The 19,126-nt window shown below is 43.8% G+C and overlaps 3 protein-coding genes across 3 annotated transcripts; all 3 read left to right on the plus strand.

Annotated features, from left to right (window-relative positions):
- Positions 1-3,102: 3,102 nt before the first annotated feature.
- On the plus strand, positions 3,103-4,047 carry LOC136636385 (olfactory receptor 5AR1-like). The gene has a single exon (XM_066611425.1). The coding sequence runs from the start codon at positions 3,103-3,105 to the stop codon at positions 4,045-4,047; it is 945 nt and encodes a 314-aa protein (XP_066467522.1).
- Positions 4,048-10,204: 6,157 nt separating this feature from the next.
- Positions 10,205-11,143, plus strand: LOC136644419 (olfactory receptor 5AP2-like). The gene has a single exon (XM_066620291.1). It carries the CDS (start codon positions 10,205-10,207, stop codon positions 11,141-11,143), a length of 939 nt encoding a protein of 312 aa, XP_066476388.1.
- A 4,074-nt stretch (positions 11,144-15,217) lies between these two features.
- Positions 15,218-16,141, plus strand: LOC136662118 (olfactory receptor 5AP2-like). The gene has a single exon (XM_066639154.1). It carries the CDS (start codon positions 15,218-15,220, stop codon positions 16,139-16,141), a length of 924 nt encoding a protein of 307 aa, XP_066495251.1.
- The last annotated feature ends 2,985 nt before the right edge of the window (positions 16,142-19,126 follow it).

The following is a 19,126-nucleotide window of genomic DNA, read 5'->3' on the forward strand; positions in this document are numbered from 1 at the left end:
GTGCCTCCATCAAAGTGAGAAGTGCCATCACACAATTTGCCACTATTCAATATCAGAATAGCAGCCCAAATCAGTGCAAAAACTGGAAGTGCCTCGGGAATCTCTGTGAGGCTTTCTGAAGCCCTGTGGAGGCTTCTCTGTGCCTCCCTGTGCCTCAGAACTACTTCTGGATGTGACCAGAATATGCTTCTGGTCACATTAGGAAGGTCCTCTGAGGGCTTTCTACAGATTTACAGCCCAATCCTATCCACACTTTCCTGGGAGTAAGGCCCATTGACTCTAGTAGGACTTACTTCTGAGTAGACATGCATAGGAGTGGACTGTCAATTATCTGTGGAAATTGGTATCCACAGGGGGTCCTTGAATGGATTGGGTTTGACCCATTGGGTTTGATGAAGAAAACTCTGTAACAAACAGGCCTAGCCTAGAGAGACTTTTTTCTCTATGTGGAGAGGAGAAAAGCAGAGTGTCAGGGTGCCCTCCTCCCCACCAGACCCAGACTTACCTTGCAAGGGGGCCAAGGAGACACAAGAGGAAGGCAGCTTGGCCAGGCAAGAGGGAGAGCCGCCTGGCTCAGGCAAGTATGCCCGACAACCTCCCACATCCCCAGCTTGTGGGGAGAGGTCTGCTGACAGGGCGTCTCTCCCTGACTGGAGTACCTGATGTGGGGGAGAAGGTGGGAGGCCTGAAGGACTTGATCCAGTAAGAGGTCAGGGAGGAGGAAGAGACAAGGGAGGTAACACCAGGAAGAGAGGCCCTGGGCAGGGTCCCTTTTGTGCCTTCACCAGTAAGGAAGGAGCGGGACTGGAGAAGGATGCAGCCTATATAACAGACAGGAGGCCCATTATGAGGGCAGAAAGCCAGGACTGGAGAGGCAGAAGGCTGTGTGTCCAACAGCTCCTGCCAAGGACTCAGTCTCAAGGGCTACGCCAGGGTGGAGGAGCAGGGTGATTTAACCCCCTCCCCCTGAGCCAACCTGTGGCCTCCTGAAAGGCCCCAGACCAGGACCATCCCCAAGCAGAAGCTGCCTTCTCCTTCAGCCCACCTGACACCCCCACACAGAGAAGATGGACTCTAATTGCTATAAAGGCTTGCTTTTACTAGGTTTCAGAGAAGCACTTTCTCTGAAAACTAGTAAAAGCAAGCCTTTACAGCAATTAGCAGACAGGTTGATAAGTGTAAAACAGTCAGGCTGACATTGAGAGCACAGCTGAAACATTCACTTAGCTAGAAACACTTAGGTTATGGTCAACAACAATGCAGCTTTCTCTCTGGCGCATCCGCTTTTGTCTGTCAAAGCTTTCTGTGCTTTGTACGTGCCAGATGTCTCATCACAGAAAATGGAGGCTGAAATTCCATTTTTCGCCTTTAGATTCTATGATATCTTCTATTCTCCTGCATGGATGAGAAGGTCAAAGTTCAATGTTTTGGTAACAAGAACAAATAATGCCACAGAAAACTGGAGAGCAAACTGAATAGGATGACTATCCCTCTAAAAACACTATATGCAAGAACATGCATCCCCTGCGGTGGGAATCAAAGAACACAACCCTTTGGGAGCCGAGCTCTCAGCTCCTGCACTTCTTACTGAGACATAATGACATCATTTTTTCTGAGGCAGAAAACCCAGCGCCCTATAAATAGTGCCTAGGCAGATGGGCAGCTAAAGATGCTCAGGAGTTCACTGGGATCCTGAGAATACTACTGACCTTGAGAACTACATTTGGGTTTTATTCCTGCCATTTACAGAACAGTTTAAGTAGGCAAGTAAATGAAGCAGAAGTCAGTGATTCGGAGTCTGCTAAGCTCTCCACCAAGAGCTGGGTAAGTACTGTTGCATCACCAGCCCCCCCCCCCCACTTACTTCAATGAAGGAATAAACAACCACAAACAACATTGCTGAGAAGCAGGCTCTGGATCATTGACAAATAATATCCAATGCAGTATTGGATATTATTCTTCAGTGACAAAACTAAATAGAAATTGTTGTTAATGTTAAAGTTTCCAACTTCCACCTTCATCAGTATCATAATTATGATTTAAGACAATCTGGATTGTGTTAGAGGTGTTGGAATTCTTAGAAAAAGGGTTGATGGCAGAGAATTTAAGAGAGACATAAAGAGTGACAACACGATGCTCTGCATGTTAACTCAGAACTAAGTCCCACTCTATTCAATGGGGTTTGATCTCAGATAAGTGTGTATAGGAATGCAGTCCTTTTACAGCATAAGTAATTCTGTGGATTTTAGACTGTTGAAATAGCTAAATGCAGTATCCAATGTGATCATGATATGATGACTATAATTCTTTGGACAATTACTTTTGCGCACTATTTGGAAATATCTTGATTCAGCTTGCATACAAATCAGGAAATACCACATTCTGAACCAGAATATGTGGAGAGGAAACCAGGAATTTTGGCTGAAGCTATGGTTCTAGATAAACCGAGGTGTATATATGATCATTTGTATGTTCAGAAATGCCTTTAATAGGGAAGGCCCTTGCTTGCTCTGCTTGTGAAATTGTGTGCTTGATAGTACTGCAGTTTTTGTCCCTTTGGCAGAGAAGATAAAGGTTTATCCGTCTAATATACAGGAAGACCATCTATATCAGGAATGGGAACTTGAGTCTCAGAACTTGAGTCAGAGTTGCAAAAACACATTTTTTTGCTTCTTCGTGTACACAAGTCACGTGTGTGAATGACTTGGGCACTGACTCAGTGACTTGGGGACTGACTGACTCTGAAATGAGTCACAAATGTGAACAACTCTGATTCTGTGAGTCTGGGTGTGCTTGCTTACTTTTTTTTGCAGCATGGAAAACCTCATGGGGCCATCATTCAGAACAGGCGAGCATCAGGGAAGTTCCAGTCAGGCGAAAGGGAGAAGTTAATTTTTTAATGTCTTCTCTTTTTCTCTCTCACACCCCCCCCCCGCATTTTTTCCTCCTCTTTCCTAACAGATGCTTTAACGGAGACAGTCAGGAAAGGAAAGGTGGCTCTGCAGCACCTGGTTTTTGGAAAAGACCCTGACATTCAGTTCCAGGGATCTCAGAGATCATAACATCCTACATCTACTCAAACTGTCTTATCATTTTCAGAGAATGGTGGATGGAAATAGTTCTACCATTACTGAGTTCATCCTCTTGGGCATCACAGATGATCCAGGAATAAAAATCATATTCTTTGTGGTGTTCCTGCTAATCTATCTAGTCAATGTGGTGGGAAACCTGGGCATGATCACCCTGATTTCAGTTGATCCCCAACTGCACAGCCCTATGTATTACTTCCTCTGGCACCTGTCCTCCTGTGACCTCTGCTACTCCTCTGCCATTGCCCCTAGAATGCTGACCGACTTAGTATCTGACAGCAGAACCATCTCCTTTCTTGGATGCACTGCCCAGCTCTATTTCTATGCAGTTTTTGTAAGTTCTGAGTGTTACATTTTGGCAGCGATGGCCTACGACCGCTATGTGGCCATCTGCAACCCACTGCTCTACTCCTCTGCCATGTCCAAATCTCTCTGTACGTGGCTGTCACTTGGATCATACATTGCCGGCACAACTAATGCCATAATACACACAACGGCCACCTTTAGCCTTCAGTTCTGCAGCTCCAACCTCATCAACCATTTCTTCTGTGATGTTCCTCCCCTCCTTGCAATCTCTTGCGTAGACACCCACATCAATGAAATTCTGCTTTTTACTTTTGGTAGTTTTGTCGAGGTGAGTTCCCTTTCAGTCATCCTTGTCTCTTATGCCTTTATCTTAGTGGCTATCCTAAGAATGCCCTCTGCCTCAGGGAAGCTTAAAGCTTTCTCCACCTGTGGGTCCCACTTCACAGGGGTCACTATATTTTATGGGACTATGATTTTCATGTATCTACGACCCACTTCAGTTTATTCTCTGAACCAAGACAAATGGGCATCTGTGTTCTACACTGTGGTGATCCCTATGCTCAACCCTCTGATCTACAGCCTGAGGAACAAGGATGTTAAAGAAGCTTTTAGGAAGCTGATCAAGAAGAAAATAAATTCTTTCTTAACCTGAGATGCAACATTATCATCACTTTGTGTGAGCATGATATTGAAACTTTTTTAATTTCTAGAACTGTTATTCAGAACATTAATGTACCACTATTTTTACTTATAGCTAGTCCTCAATTTTTTTGATGAGTTAAAAAATCAGGAAGAAAAGGAAAAACAGAATTTCACCCCCACATGTGCTGCTTATCATTGAACAAGCCAAAGCAGTGGTTTTGTTTTGGTGGTTTTGTTGAGATGAGGTCCCTTTCAGTCATCCTTGTCTCGCATGCCTTCATTTTAGTGGCTATCCTAAGAATGCCCTCTGCCTCAGGGAAGCTCAAAGACTTCTCCACCTTTGGGTCCCACTTTACGAGGGTCACAATATTTAATGGGACTATGATTTTCATGTATCAATGACCCACTTCATCTTATTCCCTGGACCAAGACAACTACGCTTCGGTATTCTACACTGTGGTGATCCTCATGATCAATCCTCTGATCTACAGCCTGAGGAACAAGGATGTTAAAGAAGCTTTTAGGAAGCTGATCAAGATGAAGCTGAATTCTGCCTTAACTTGAGAGCAACATTATCACTTGTCACTTTTTGTCTGCATGATATTTAGAATTCTTATTTTTTTAAACTTTTTAAAATTACTTCTTTTTACTTAAAAATAACTGTCAACTATTGAATGAGTTAGAAGACCAGGAAAGAAAAACCTTCACCCCACATGCGCTATTTACTATTGAACAAGCCATTTAGTTGGCAATATCTGAATCACTTGATAAAAAGGTGAGTGACTAAGGCTTCTGGAATTGTTCCAAAGTAAGTGACTTTGAGATGATGATTTCAGTTGAAAGACATGGGCAAAGAAAGGCACAGCAATCAATAGTACAGGTGTGCACCATTTAATGACAGGGATACGTTTGACGATCCCTGTTGTTATGTGATTAGGTCATTAAGTGAACATACAGTCCAATCTATTGCCTTTGTTGTGTAAACGACACTCCCTGCCAGACACTAGCTGTCTGCACAGGCTACTGGAGATAGATTGCCTCTTCTGTGCATTAAGAGCCTCTCTGTTGTATAAACAGACACTCTGCTGCAGACTATGGGAGACACGATTGCCTCATTAAGAGCATCATACTTGTGCTTTGACCACTGTCATATATTTGGCTTGTTGTTAAGTGAATTATTGTTAAGCACCGCATGCCTATATTGTGCATAGGCTAACTTATCACTTCTCCATGGAGACTGAGAAAGACAGATTAGCCACACTGCATCATCCTTGTGCCCTTTCTTGCATACACAACATGTTTTCATGGAAAAACAAGACTGCATATGTGCTGTGTCTATATATATATAAGGTTGCTGTGCTACTGTATAGGAGGACACCGTATCACTTTCCACACACAGAAGCAAGAGCAGTGCAGCAGTTCAACTTTTCCAAATACAGTGAGATGTTTTCTATTAAGATCATTTGTCCTGCACATGGAACATCTTTCCAGCATATGGAAGAGAACTGCTGGATCAAAATGCAAGTTCTCTATTTGGAAAACAATGTCATCTTCAATCACTTTTCCTGTTTCATGGGGAAAAATCATTCAAAGGAGCAATAATTCAAGACATCTATGAGCTTCTCAGTGCTTTGTGATTTAAGATGCTTCCATTGTTCAATTTGTGTGTTGTGTGATGCCTTTCAGGTATCCCAATCCTACCTAACACCACCTGGAACTGATTTAGTCACACCAATCGGGCATGGGCTGCATCCCATGGTTTATTTTTCTGTCCTAGATGTCCCATTGAGGTAAGGGAGCATTTATCCCTTGCCTATGGGCAAGCCTTCATGGCACTGATGGGTGATGCAGAGCCAGCTCAGAGTAAAAAATAGAATCCCCCCCCCCCAATATTTACACTGGGTATTTAAAGGTCAAGGAGCACCACCTGAGGCCATGCCTTTGCCCCGGGGGCACAGTGCTGGGGAGGTCCACCACTGCTCCAGTGCACATTCCTCCTTGTACTGGCACCAGCAGGATGGTACAGGCCTTCCTGCCAGCACCACTAACTTCTGCATCATTGCAACATGCTTTACAACACATTTGTGACAGTGCATGCCAGTGTAATGGTTGCTGTATCAGTGCAGGGTAAGTTTGGGATTGTGCCATGAGCTGTCTAAAAGTGCTCACAGTCACACACAATCACAAGACTCCCTTGATATGAAACTTGTCTCTGCCAAGCACTCATAGTGGCCATAGGCAGGCTGCTCCTTCTCAGCCTCTCAACTAGGACAGACGTTCTCAAACTTTTTTTTCTTTTTGGAAAAAGGAAGGAGCTTTTTTTCTAAGGAGCTTCTATGGCTCCTTAGAAGCTCAAGTTCCAGGGCCCCCCGTCAAAGAAGGATGCAACACTGATAAACATAAAACCATGTATTATTGAATAGCAAGTCTGTGGCCCTTTTCAAATGTGCCAGGGCTCCCCAAGGGGCCATATGGCCCCCGTTGAAAATGGCTGAGCTAGGAGGTCCAACATAGGACTTGGCTAGTTCTGGAGCTGATACTTGAGCAGTCTTTGGGAGTATCTGTATCCCTGTAGCAGTTCTTTTCATCTGATCTTCCAGAATTTGCCCTAGCCAAAGCTGTCGGTTTTGTTCAGTTTGATAGCTACGTTTTTGATCCTCCTCATGCGTTACATGCCAAGTGTTGGCAAACTTTTCAGATAAGGATAATTTGGTTCTCATTTACTTTGCTGTGTAATTATTAGACAACTGTTTTTATATTATAGGGATGTGCCTTGGGCTGGAGACACTTGGGAATACGTCCCAAATCTCTTTAGTAGATCTTCCCGTGGTAGATCTTTGTCTTCTTTTTCATTGTTTAGGAGACAGCATGTTGATGTCACTATTTGCTGCAAATGCAGAGAGCTCCATTCTGAATCAACTGGAGTTGGAATAAACCTGGATTTCCCCCCCTCCACACACAAAACAGCAAGGATTTCGCTATTGCTTTCACAACGAAGCATCCCGCTCTGCAATCAGAATTCAGTTCAAAAGAAACAGAATGTTTAGAAAATGTAAAAGGTGCAACTGAGCAAATAGGAAGAAAGTAAGTTCAGGAGGCTTCTAAGTCTACAGATTGTGAGAACCCCTTTGTGGTTATAATGGAACAAGGTCACAGTTGCTTGAATTATTATTTATGGGAACATGTTTTAGTCATAGCTATGAAAGCAACTTCAGGACAAGCTTTTTCAAAATAAATTAAGGGTGCAATCCTAACCAACTTTCCAGCACTGACATAGCTGTGCCAGTGGGGCGTGCACTGCATCCTGCAGTGAGGAGACCATCAAGGAGGTCTCCTCAAGGTAAGGCCATGTTTGTCACCTTGCCTTGGGTCTGCTTTGCAGCTAGGTCAGTGCTGGAAAGTTGGTTAGGATTGCGCCCTAAGAAAATGAATAATCTGAGGAGCTATTTGGAAAGCTGTTTTGGAAAGAAAATTGCACACCTGATCTGTGATCTAGCTAGGAAGGGAAAAAGCCAGAGTGTCCAAATGCAATTGGACAATTGATATTCTTAATAGATGGTGATTGGTGAAGTGGCAAACTGGTGTTAGGCTGTGCTGAGAATAAAGGATACTCTCCTTCTCTACGTAGTTGCTTTTTCTATTTGATCCCTTTTGTTGGCTTGATCATGGGAATAAGCCAAAGAGTTGATCAGAGGGGAAGGATGATTATCTCTTACCCCATTGCCCTTCCACATCTGGTTACAGACTCGGTAGCCCGATCCTATGAGCTGACCTATGACAGCAGGAGAGAGTCCTGCAGTCATAAAATGTTTATGGCAGTGTGTGTGGTGTACCTCTGGTGGCCATTTTCAAATTGCTGCTGCGAAGCAGCAGTAGTGACAGCATCATCATCAGAGGCCTGCTGCCATGGCTGGCAGCCTGCACAAAAACAGGTAAGCTGGTGCAGGGGAGGTGTCACAGGTGAAGTGTAAGGAGGTGTAACACGAGGAGTGGAGTGTGGATTGGGGCAGGGTGTCTGGATGTCATAACTGCAAAAGAGGGCAAGGCATCCCAAAATATAGGACATCCAATTTGCTATAGGAAGAGTGTTCTTCTGCTGATTGGTTGCTTATTAGAACACACACATCCCCATCCAAGAAGAGAAGCAAACTGCCATGTTCAGCTTGGAGCTTTTTATTTTTTTAAATGAATTCACAGTCACATGGTAGATCTTTATTCTGCTCAATCCTATCCCCTGCCAGACCATAACATCCAGCTCAGCTGTCCATAACACACTCTGTGTGCTGCATGCTGTGGGGTGGAGCAACCAGACAGAGGTAAAAAATTTTCTTGCTTGCCTCCCTCATAGACCACTTGGCCCCCAATGGATCTCCTCCCACCTATGCCATTGCCAGCTATTTTGCTTGTGTAGATCCAAGGAAATGGGCATTTGGGGGCTGAGAAAGTGGGATAGGATCTCAGCTTGAATGGTTGCCAGTGGGATCTTTCCCCTCCTGCTTTCAAACTGCCCCCGGCCCAGCCTGCTTCGACCCCAAACCATTCCCTGTCCTCCCCCATTTTGCCTTCCACTGACCTATTCACTTTGCTAGTGCTTCTGTGAGCACGACAGTGGCATGGCTTTTGCTCCAGCATTTCACTCTGGGGTTTACAGTGGCAGATAATGAGGTCTGCCACCATAGGACTGGGCTGCTAGTCTGCTCAGAGCTCTGGATGAGCTACCCAGCAGCATTCATGGTGCTCCCAACTTCAGTAGTGCCTGTACAAAGGTTCTTTTGAGAAGTTTGGATTTGTTCCACAGTGATGTGCCTCAGTGAGGTGAATTCATGAATCCTGATAGGCTTTTGGTCAAAGCCAACAGCCCTAAATCATGACTCTATGCCACTTGGGATTCCATGTTAATTATAGTTACGTCCCTGGGTCTTGAATCACTCTTTTGTCCCGTTGGTAACCTTCACATGCCTTACGGATAGGTCTCCTTCTTGAAACTCTTAGTCAAGGTTATGATGCAGCCACTGGACACACTGTGGATGACAGAAATCCCTCAAGTGAAATTTGAGACTTTTTACTGTATACAAGTGCCACCTTTTTTCTTTTTCTGAAAAAAAAACCCTACCCATGGTTTTGGAAGGCAAAAACTGTATCATTGTTTAGGTCCTAGGAAATCATGCCATTGGTAGTGATAGTGTTGTAAATGCAGACTACATTTCCCCTCACTGTGCAGGCAGCATCTACTAAAGTTAGTTCTGACTAATCCGACTTCACTGTGCTTTCATCCCTCCATGAGATTGGATTTAGTGAAGGAATTGAGCCATTATAGTTATAACCTAATTATTCACAGATTTTTCACCAGCAGTTTTAGCCCAAGACGATGAAAAGGGCCCTTAAAGGAAAAAAGTTGTTTAACAATGACCTTGTTAATGCGGAAGAGGGTAGCCAGCAGACAATCAATCTCTCTCTCTCTCTCTTTCTCTCTCCAGTCGCTTAGAACAGCTTCACTCCAAGGAAAGCGACTCCTCCCTTCCCCCTGAGCATGTGAAAGAATGTAAGTGATTATCACCTCCTCTTTGCACTCTTTCCCTGTGCTGTGTTCCTGGTGGAGGGAGGGTTTGCTGCCTTGAAGTGAAGCCTTTCTAAGCATCTGGAGAGAGAATGATTGCCTACCTAAAGCCTCTGTTGTGCATTACAAAGGTAAGTCAATCATTGCGCAAAGAGACATTGTTTTTTTAAAAAGAAATTTCCTTTAACAGGATTTTTGGCATCATATGGATTCTGGAAACAGAGGCCTTGTGGATAGCAAGACTCAACCTGTATGACTTTTCAGATGATAGGTGTGTGCCACTTAACTACAGGGATACATTCTCCGATCCCTGTTGTTATGCTGTTAGGTCATTAAGCAAACATTTAGCCCAATCTAGCGCCTCAGCTTCCTGCCATACACTAGCCAGCTGCACAGGTTACTGGAAACAGAGTTCCTCTTTGTTGAATTAAGAGCCTCTTTGTTGTGTAAACAGACATTCTGCTGCAGGCTATGGGAGACCTGATCGCCTCATTAAGAGCCTAAGAGCTGAAGGTTGTGAAGCAGCACACACCTGTACTATCTTAGATGTTAAAAGCAGGGTCAGCACTGACTTGGTTCATCTGATCTCCACAGTTTGACAGTGCTGCCAATGGAAAACAACACACAGGTGACTGAGTTCATCCTCACAGGATTAACAGAACTTCCACAATTCCAGATGGCCCTCTTTGTGACATTCCTTGCTATTTATACCATCACTCTGGTAGGGAATTTAGGCATGATCATCATAATCCGATTCAGTCCCCAGCTCCACACTCCAATGTACTTTTTCCTCAGCAACTTGTCCATCCTGGACATCTGTTACTCATCGTCTGTCACCCCCAAGTTTCTAGCCGACTTCTTAAAAAGGAAGAAGATTATTTCTTTTGTTGGTTGTTTCACTCAATTTTACTTTTATAGTGTATTTGCCACCACTGAGTGCTACCTCCTGGCTATGATGGCCTATGATCGTTATGTGGCTATATGTAAACCTTTGCTATATTTTGTCACCATGTCCCAAAGAAAGCGCTTTCAGCTCATAGCTGTGTCCTATGGTGCTGGGATGATAAATGCCTTGGTGCACACTGTTGCTGCATCTAGACTCTCCTTCTGTGGCCCCAATGTCATTAATAATTTCTACTGTGAGGGCCCTCCACTCCTTGCCCTTTCTTGCTCCGACATCAGTCTCAATGATGTGTTGATGTTTGTGTTTGTTGGCTTCAATATGATAGCAACTAATCTGACCATTCTCATCTCATATGGATATATCCTCATCACCATTTTAAAGTTCCGCTCAGCCAGGAGCCGGCAGAAAGCCTTTTCCACGTGCACTTCCCACCTCATGGTCATCACCACTTTCTATGGATCTGCGAGTTTCATGTATGCACGACCCAGCTCCAGGAACTCCCAAAACCTAGACAAAATGGCCTCTGTGTTATATACAGTGGTGACTCCCATGCTGAACCCCTTGATCTACAGTCTAAGGAACCAGGAGGTAAGAGGTGCCTTCAGAAAACTTCTAGGGGAAAAAATTGTGTTACAGCACTTATGAAGACCACTATTTCTGGATACTTGCTTTCCTTCCATCTTTTTGTAGAGGTTATATTTTCCCAGAAAACAGAAGACACAACTCCATTTATAAGCAGCTCAAAGTGTTCAAAGACACAGTTCAAATTGTTCTGTGTCATAAATTGTGAATAGGAGCTGCTCTGCTGTGTAAATAATTGTTGCCAGTTCCTACATCTACTATAGTATCTTTAGTTCCATCTTCAGATTTCAAATCCTTTGAAGAAATGTATTGGCTCTAACCTGTTGTTTCTGAGCTTGATGTAAGGTACCAACCTGAGATGCTCGATGAAGAAGAAAATACCCAGTCAGAGGGGGACATCGTCTGAAATCTTTCTCAGCATAAAATTGACAGCAATTGACCTAAGCCACAATAGAAACCATGGACTCTGCCTGCCCATTCTTCTATGGATACAACATAGTGAACCTACCCATCATACTGGGCACAGCTTCATTCTACCTACTGGGGAAGAAACAAGACACATGCTGGGATACTGCAATTGTTGTGGAAGGAACAGAGCAGAGAAGACCTATGGTTATTATAGGAAAATGGGAGCAATCGGAGAGTTTTGCGCTCCTCTCTCTACATGCTAAATGTTAAGCTTTTATGCCAGCAGCAAGAGGAATGAGGAATAGGAAAGGCCAGGGCTAAGCCTGTGTGGCAAGACCAAGACTGAAACCATGGCAGGGCAAGACCTACTCCTTAAAGAGGGCCCAGCTGAGTCTGAACACTCTGTCCTTATGGTCTGACCCAAGGCACTAGTGAAGTTTCATCTAGTGCCCCTGAGGAGCCCAAGTGAAAACAACTATTGGAGTTCCCACAAAGATATGCGTGTGAGAGTGTGACCACTCTTTTGTCCAGAAGCCTCCATTTTAGGAGAAGACAGTCAATAAAATGCTTACTTAGAACTCATCAGGACTAGTCTGATTCCTTCCCTTTGCAACCCTGGTCATGTCATTTCCCACTCCCTTTGACATGGACCTGTCCTCTTGGGATGAGATGGAAGGGTGAATGCAGCATCCTCATGATAAATGTTCTCTGTTCTTGCATTTGTACCCTTCCCTACCACTTTATATGCCAATCCATTGAGTAGTGATGTAGGTTATTGCATTCAATTCCTGCACAGGTAACAAATTTCCCCTGTGTACACAATTCATGACTTATTGAAAGCACATTTAGGAATACTACTCCCAAGGAGGCCAGAAGCCAGTTCACACTCTGTGAACGAAATGTCTCATGTATATGGAAAATGAGATAAAAGGGCATAACAATATTTTATATAGTATTTTGGTGTGACTTCATTGAAGAAAGGGATGTAATCTAAATCCAACAAATAAGTTTTTAAAAAGGAAAGAAAATGAGTTATGCAGTGAGAAACACATATATGTTTACCTTTAGCAACAGGAATCTCAGTACATTCAGATGTATTTGAAGTTTTAGGATGGGAAAGAAAATACAAAGCTAGTTTTCCAATATGCAGAATGTCAACATTTCTCTTTCTTGTGCTTTACATTTACCACTGGTAAACCTTTCCGATAACTGGGATCTGGCTCACTTGAATGTCACTGTGTACTGAATACAAGTGTTGAAGAAATGCAGAGTCCATTTCTGATGTGATCCTGTGATACTCATTTTTAATCATTTTATTTGGTTAGTTATTGAGTTGAATTATGTGTTATCAATTGTATTTCCATGGGCTATTGGTTTGGTTTTGTAGAACTGAAGTTAAAAGCGTCCCCCTGAGAAACCTGGAAAACCTGATCTTCCCACATTCCAAAGCAAATGCTGAGCAAAAGAGATATGAAATCCTGTGTAGGCTCAAGAATAGGGCCCCTTCCTCAGGAATGCAAAAGTGAGTTCTCAGGAAAGGAGGAATTCGATGATCTATAAGAGGATGCTGTATTCTTGAATATGCATGGATTACTCTGTTGAATATGTGTATCTACCCCTCCTTTACTCAGATAATCAATGTACTATTTCAGGTTCTGATTGGTCCAAATGTAAAATCTTACCTTAGTTGGCATGAAGCCAAATCTCTCTGAATTAATGTATATGTAAAAAATTGGGTGTGAATGAAGTATACAATTTTGAATTATTTTGTCCTATGCTCCTGTTTACTCTTCATGCCTGGCTCAAAGCACAGTTCTGTCTGTGTCTACTCAGAGGAAAGTCCTATCATAGTCAACAGGGCTTGCTCCTGCGTAGGTGGATCAGAAATGTTGAGTAACTGGCAACAAAACAGCTGTTTTAATAAAATAGGAAACTCCTGAAACAAATGCAGCCTAGCCTGATGATTTTTCACTTAGCTGGGAAAAAAACCTGAAGGAAAGTTTTTAATTTTCTCTCACACAAATCTATGTACCTGGGTCTGAGACACTTCAGGGAGAAAATCCCTGAGCCAACATTTTGCTCAGGAGAACAGTACTCATCACCTATATTGTTCCTAAGGCATAACTCTTTATAGAAATGGCAAAAATCTCCTGGGTCATCTGGTGTTGATATAAGACCGACTTCCCCCACACCACTACAAAGAGTCATAAGGATATAGCCATTGAGCTGTCAGAATAAAGTGTGAAGAAATTAGAATGGTCAGAAATGCCACTGACACAACTGAGGTAAATGAAATGGGGTAAGCTCAGATGCATTTTTAAGAGATATGAGAAGACCGTTGTGGTATTCATATGACCGATATAGGTGCTTCTTGTTACTACTTGCTGGAGCACATTAGAATCACAAATATCACAGAAGGAGCAGCTCTGTGAAATGCTTTTTACTGATGTTTTTATGTTAAGGAAAGAACTAAGGAGAAGAAGTGACTGTTCGTCTTCACAGAAACGCTGACCAAATGTCTGCATGTATGTCATGAATGATGACACACAACAATACCAACTGTAAATCATTCTAGTAGATGAGAAGATGATTGTTGTACACTGATAGTCTGGTAAGGAGCCATGTTACAAACCCCTTGCAGGTTGCAAATAATTCTGGGGACCCACATCCAGGGCACAAGCCAGGCTTGATGAATTGTCCAGAGGTGCATGAGATCCTGTTTTGCCTTCCAAGCAGATTTTGGCCTTTCCCCCCCAACACTGGGCTTTTTTGTGATTTTGCCAGCACAGATCAAAGTAGCACGATAGGCAGACTGTGGCTCGACATGGAGTAAGGGAACAAATGTTCCTTTACTGCCAGCCTGCCCCTAAACAGTGCTGGATATGGTGTGGACTTTGTGGTCCCTCTGTATCAGCTCTGGACAGGATGGGACTTCCCATCACCATGTGAACTTCACAAATAGATTGGCCATCAGTACTGAGGGGATGAGCAAGTCTGTCAGTGCTGCTTTCTCTTAACATAGTCTTGACAGGATACTCAGAGAGTTAGAGATAACGGCCTTGTTGAACCAGGCACAAAACCATTGGCACAAAAATTTTGGCCTTTGAACTCTTCAGGTGACTTAATTGGCAAATTAGACAGTAAGAGATGATGGCACATTTGAAGTCGATGGCATGTTTCTCATGGACACTCTACTATTCTCCCATCTCACTTTGCTTTGAGATAATGTTCCAGAGATAGATTTAGTCTTGGTAGTGATTTATATCACTGTCAAATGTTAAATATTTCAATTGTTAAAAGTAGGGTCAACACTGATGATTCTGTTTTTCTGATCTCTACAGTGTTGCAACGATGCCAAAGGAAAACTACTCTCAGGTGACCGAGTTCATATTAACAGGGTTGACAGACCATCCACAGCTCCAGATCATCCTCTTTGTGCTGTTCCTTGCAATTCATGCCATCACCTTGGTGAGAAACCTAGGCATGATACTCTTAATCGTGTCTAGTCCCCAACTTCACACCCCCCATGTACTTTTTCCTCAGTAACCTGTCTGTCTTAGACATCTGTTATTCATCTTCTGTCACACCATAGTTCCTAACTGATTTCTTTAGAAAGAAGAAGACTATTGCATTTGTTGGTTGTTTCTCTCAACTCTGCTTTTATATTACAGGTGCCACTACTGAGTGTTACTGATGACTATGCTCTCTGTTCTCCCCAGTGTTACAATGATGCCAAGGGAAAACAACACTCAAGTGACTGAGTTCGTACTCACAGGACTGACAGACAGTCTTCAGCTCCAGATCATCCTCTTTGTGCTGTTCCTTATTGTTTATGTTGTCACCCTAGTAGGGAACTTGGGTATGATAGTCCTAATCTGGTGCAGTCCCCAACTCCACACCCCCATGTACTTTTTCCTCAGCAGCCTGTCTGTCTTAGACATCAGCTATTCATCATCTGTTACACCAAAGTTCCTAACTGATTTCTTTAGAAAGAAGAAGACCATTTCTTTTGCTGGTTGTTTCACTCAACTCTACTTTTATGCTATAGGTGCCACTACTGAGTGTTTCCTCCTGGCTGTGATGGCCTATGACCGCTATGTGGCTATTTGTAACCCACTGCTTTATTTAGTTACCATGTCCCGAAGGCGGTGTATCCAGCTAGTAGCTCTTTCGTACTTTGCTGGGACTATAAATGCCTTGATACACACAGTAGCTGCAGCTAGACTATCCTATTGTGGCCCAAACATCATTAATAATTTTTACTGTGAAGGTCCTCCTCTCTATGCTCTTTCTTGCTCTGACATCTTTCTCAATTATATCTTGATATTTGTGTTTGTGGGCTTCAATATGATCTCAACTATTCTGACTGTCCTTACCTCTTACACCTACATCCTGGTCACAATTCTAAAGATCCACTCTGCCAAAAGCCGGCAGAAGGCCTTCTCTACTTGCACCTCCCACTTGACGGCTATCTCCATTTTCTATGGATGTAGTGGCTTCATGTATGCACGACCCAGCTCTAAGGGGGCTCGCAGTGTAGACAAAATTGCCTCTCTATTCTACATAGTGGTGACTCCCATGTTGAACCCCTTGATCTACAGTCTGAGGAACCAAGAGGTAAAGGATGCCCTCAGAAAAGTCCTGAAAAGATAAGCAGTTTTCTAGCTTTAGTTGACATTCCTGTTTGGGGAAAACTCCTTTTCCTCCATCTTTTGTACACACCATCAGTTCAAAACAACCTTGATAGAGCAAAACTGAAATCATTCTGTGTAATCACATGTGAATAAAGTCTATGCTGTTTTGTAAAGAATTGTATTATTCTTTAGTTGTATTGTGCCAAAAATTCAAGGTCAGCCTTAGATTTTCAGATTGATTCATTTCTCTGCATAATTTCTCTACATTTATTCCACATCTGTAGGGGTTTATGGGACTTTTTGGGAGTGCTACCTTTAAGCTTGTTCCATTTTGTCTCTGGATAATGAGCTTATCTGAAAATATGTAGAACTGCATGCAATACTTTGTTAAAGTTGCACCTACAGAAATTGATCCTTAAAACCACCAAGGTTTTTTGTTTTGGGTTTTTCAGCACTGAAAATAGGTTTACCAGTGCAAATAGTGGAGTGGTTTGGACAAACCTCTCTTCTACAAAATGAAAGAAAAATGCTTAGAATCACCCTGATATAAATAGAGGACCAGTATGCCCAAGGGATTCTAAGAATTGACCCCCAAAGGAGGGTATCAAGTCCTCAAAATGATGCCCAGAGTCTTTATCATGTTCAACACATTTCAAATTGCCATCTTCTCCAGGAGCAAAAAGGTCTGATTAAAGCAGATCACTTGAAGAAAGCAGTGGTATCACAAGGCGGAGGCAATGGAGGTGGGCCAACTCACATGTGATGCCTGCCAGGGGGTGACACAACACCACCCAAGTCTCCCTTCAACTATTTTTGGGCCACTTCAGGCCCAGCAGCCATATTCTCTCACTTTTGATCATGTTTTTAATGCTCACCTGCAAAAGTGTTCTGCGGCTGGGCCCAAAACAGCCTGAAAATCGCCAAAGGGAGGCAGGCTTTTTGCATATAAACCAATGCAAGAGATGGGAATGTCAGAGGTGACATAATTATGTCATTAAGGGCGCAATCCAGAGGCACCCTTGGGCCAGTGCAAGTCCCTTGTGCCAGCTCAAGAGGATTGCAAATGTGCCATAAGACACGTTTGTGCCTCTTTGGGAGTTGGCAAGGCCAGTGTGCAGAGGCGTGCCAGCCTGCGGACGCTGACTTCCGCCTCTGCGTCAATGGAGGCAGTGAGCCTTGCGTCGTCCCAGCTGGACCAACACAAGGCTCTGGGGTGGGTGGGGAGGAGGCAGGAGGGAGGCATTCTGGGGCAGGGGGAGGGTGGGCTGTGGGCAGCTCTGGGGGCAGGTGGGTGGGGAATGGGAAACGGGATTGGGATCCAGCAGTTATGCTGGATCCCAACCCCTGTTCCCAGGGAGTTCAGAGCGGCTTCAAGCGCAAGTCTCTTGGCTTGCCTGTTCCAGCGCAGGGTAGGATTGTGCCCTAAGTCCTCCCTGAACTTCTTGTATGCCACTAAAAGTAAGCACCTCTGCAACCACCACTGCTCCGGGTGTACTCCAAGGCAAGAACTACTCTGTGAGAAAGTTGTATCAGAGTAATTCAGGGGCTGTGCAAATCACAGTGAAGCAAGAATGACCTGAGAGCTGGTGTAGTGAAGCAGCTAGGAGACCGAGCTGTGATTCAAGATTCCTTTGTTATGAATCTTGCCTCTGCCATGAATTATCTTGGTGACTATAGGCAAGCTAATCGTCTGTGAGCCTCAGTCTTCCCCTCTGCAATATAAGCTTAACAATTCCTACTCACCATACATAGGGAATCATAAAAAAAATGGGAAATGCTTTGCACACTCAGATAATAAGTATTTTCAGAAAAGAACAAAAAAATGAGAGTCTGCGAAGATTCAGCAACATTTAAGAACATAAGAACATAAGAACAGCCCCACTGGATCAGGCCATAGGCCTATCTAGTCCAGCTTCCTGTATCTCACAGCGGCCCACCAAATGCCCCAGGGAGCACACCAGATAACAAGAGACCTCATCCTGGTGCCCTCCCTTGCATCTGGCATTCTGACATAACCCATTTCTAAAATCAGGAGGTTGCGCATACACATCATGGCTTGTACCCCATAATGGATTCTTCCTCCAGAAACTTGTCCAATCCCCTTTTAAAGGCGTCTAGGCTAGATGCCAGCACCACATCCTGTGGCAAGGAGTTCCACAGACCGACCACATGCTGAGTAAAGAAATATTTTCTTTTGTCTGTCCTAACCTGCCCAACACTCAATTTTAGTGGATGTCCCCTGGTTCTGGTATTATGTGAGAGTGTAAAGAGCATCTCCCTATCCACTCTGTCCATCCCCTGCATAATTTTGTATGTCTCAATCATGTCCCCCCTCAGGCATCTCTTTTCTAGGCTGAAGAGTCCCAAACACCGTAGCCTTTCCTCATAAGGAAGGTGCCCCAGCCCAGTAATCATCTTAGTCGCTCTCTTTTGCACCTTTTCCATTTCCACTATGTCTTTTTTGAGATGCGGCGACCAGAACTGGACACAATACTCCAGGTGTGGCCTTACCATAGATTTGTACAATCTATGTAAACAACATAGATTTACTGCTTTGAGCCAGGAAGCCAAACCCTGGGATGGCACAGAGGTCTGGCAACTGTCCTTGTACCAACCCAGCAGCAGCAACAACAACCATATTCACTTGGGTCAACTCGTTACCAGTGCTGGATGGTATGCTGGATGAAGCCTCTTGTATACATGTAGCTCACTTTTAACATCAGTGTTGCCTAGGATGGAATTCAGGGCTGGCAAGGGAAACATGACTCTCCTTGCTGGAACACAGAGCCCTGGAAGTCAAGTGGCCCTAACCAAGTCTCAAACTAGTATCAGCAGTGGGGACATTCGTTGGTTGGCAATCTTCAGTCTCGAAAGACTATGGTATAAGCCTACAGCACCCGGTATTCCCAGGCGGTCTCCCATCCAAGTACTAACCAGGCTTGACCCTGCTTAGCTTTTGAGATCAGACGAGATCAGGCATGTGCAAGTATACTGGTATTGGTGC

The sequence above is a fragment of the Tiliqua scincoides genome, chromosome 1 (assembly GCF_035046505.1).
Source record: "Tiliqua scincoides isolate rTilSci1 chromosome 1, rTilSci1.hap2, whole genome shotgun sequence".
Lineage (NCBI taxonomy): Eukaryota > Metazoa > Chordata > Lepidosauria > Squamata > Scincidae > Tiliqua > Tiliqua scincoides.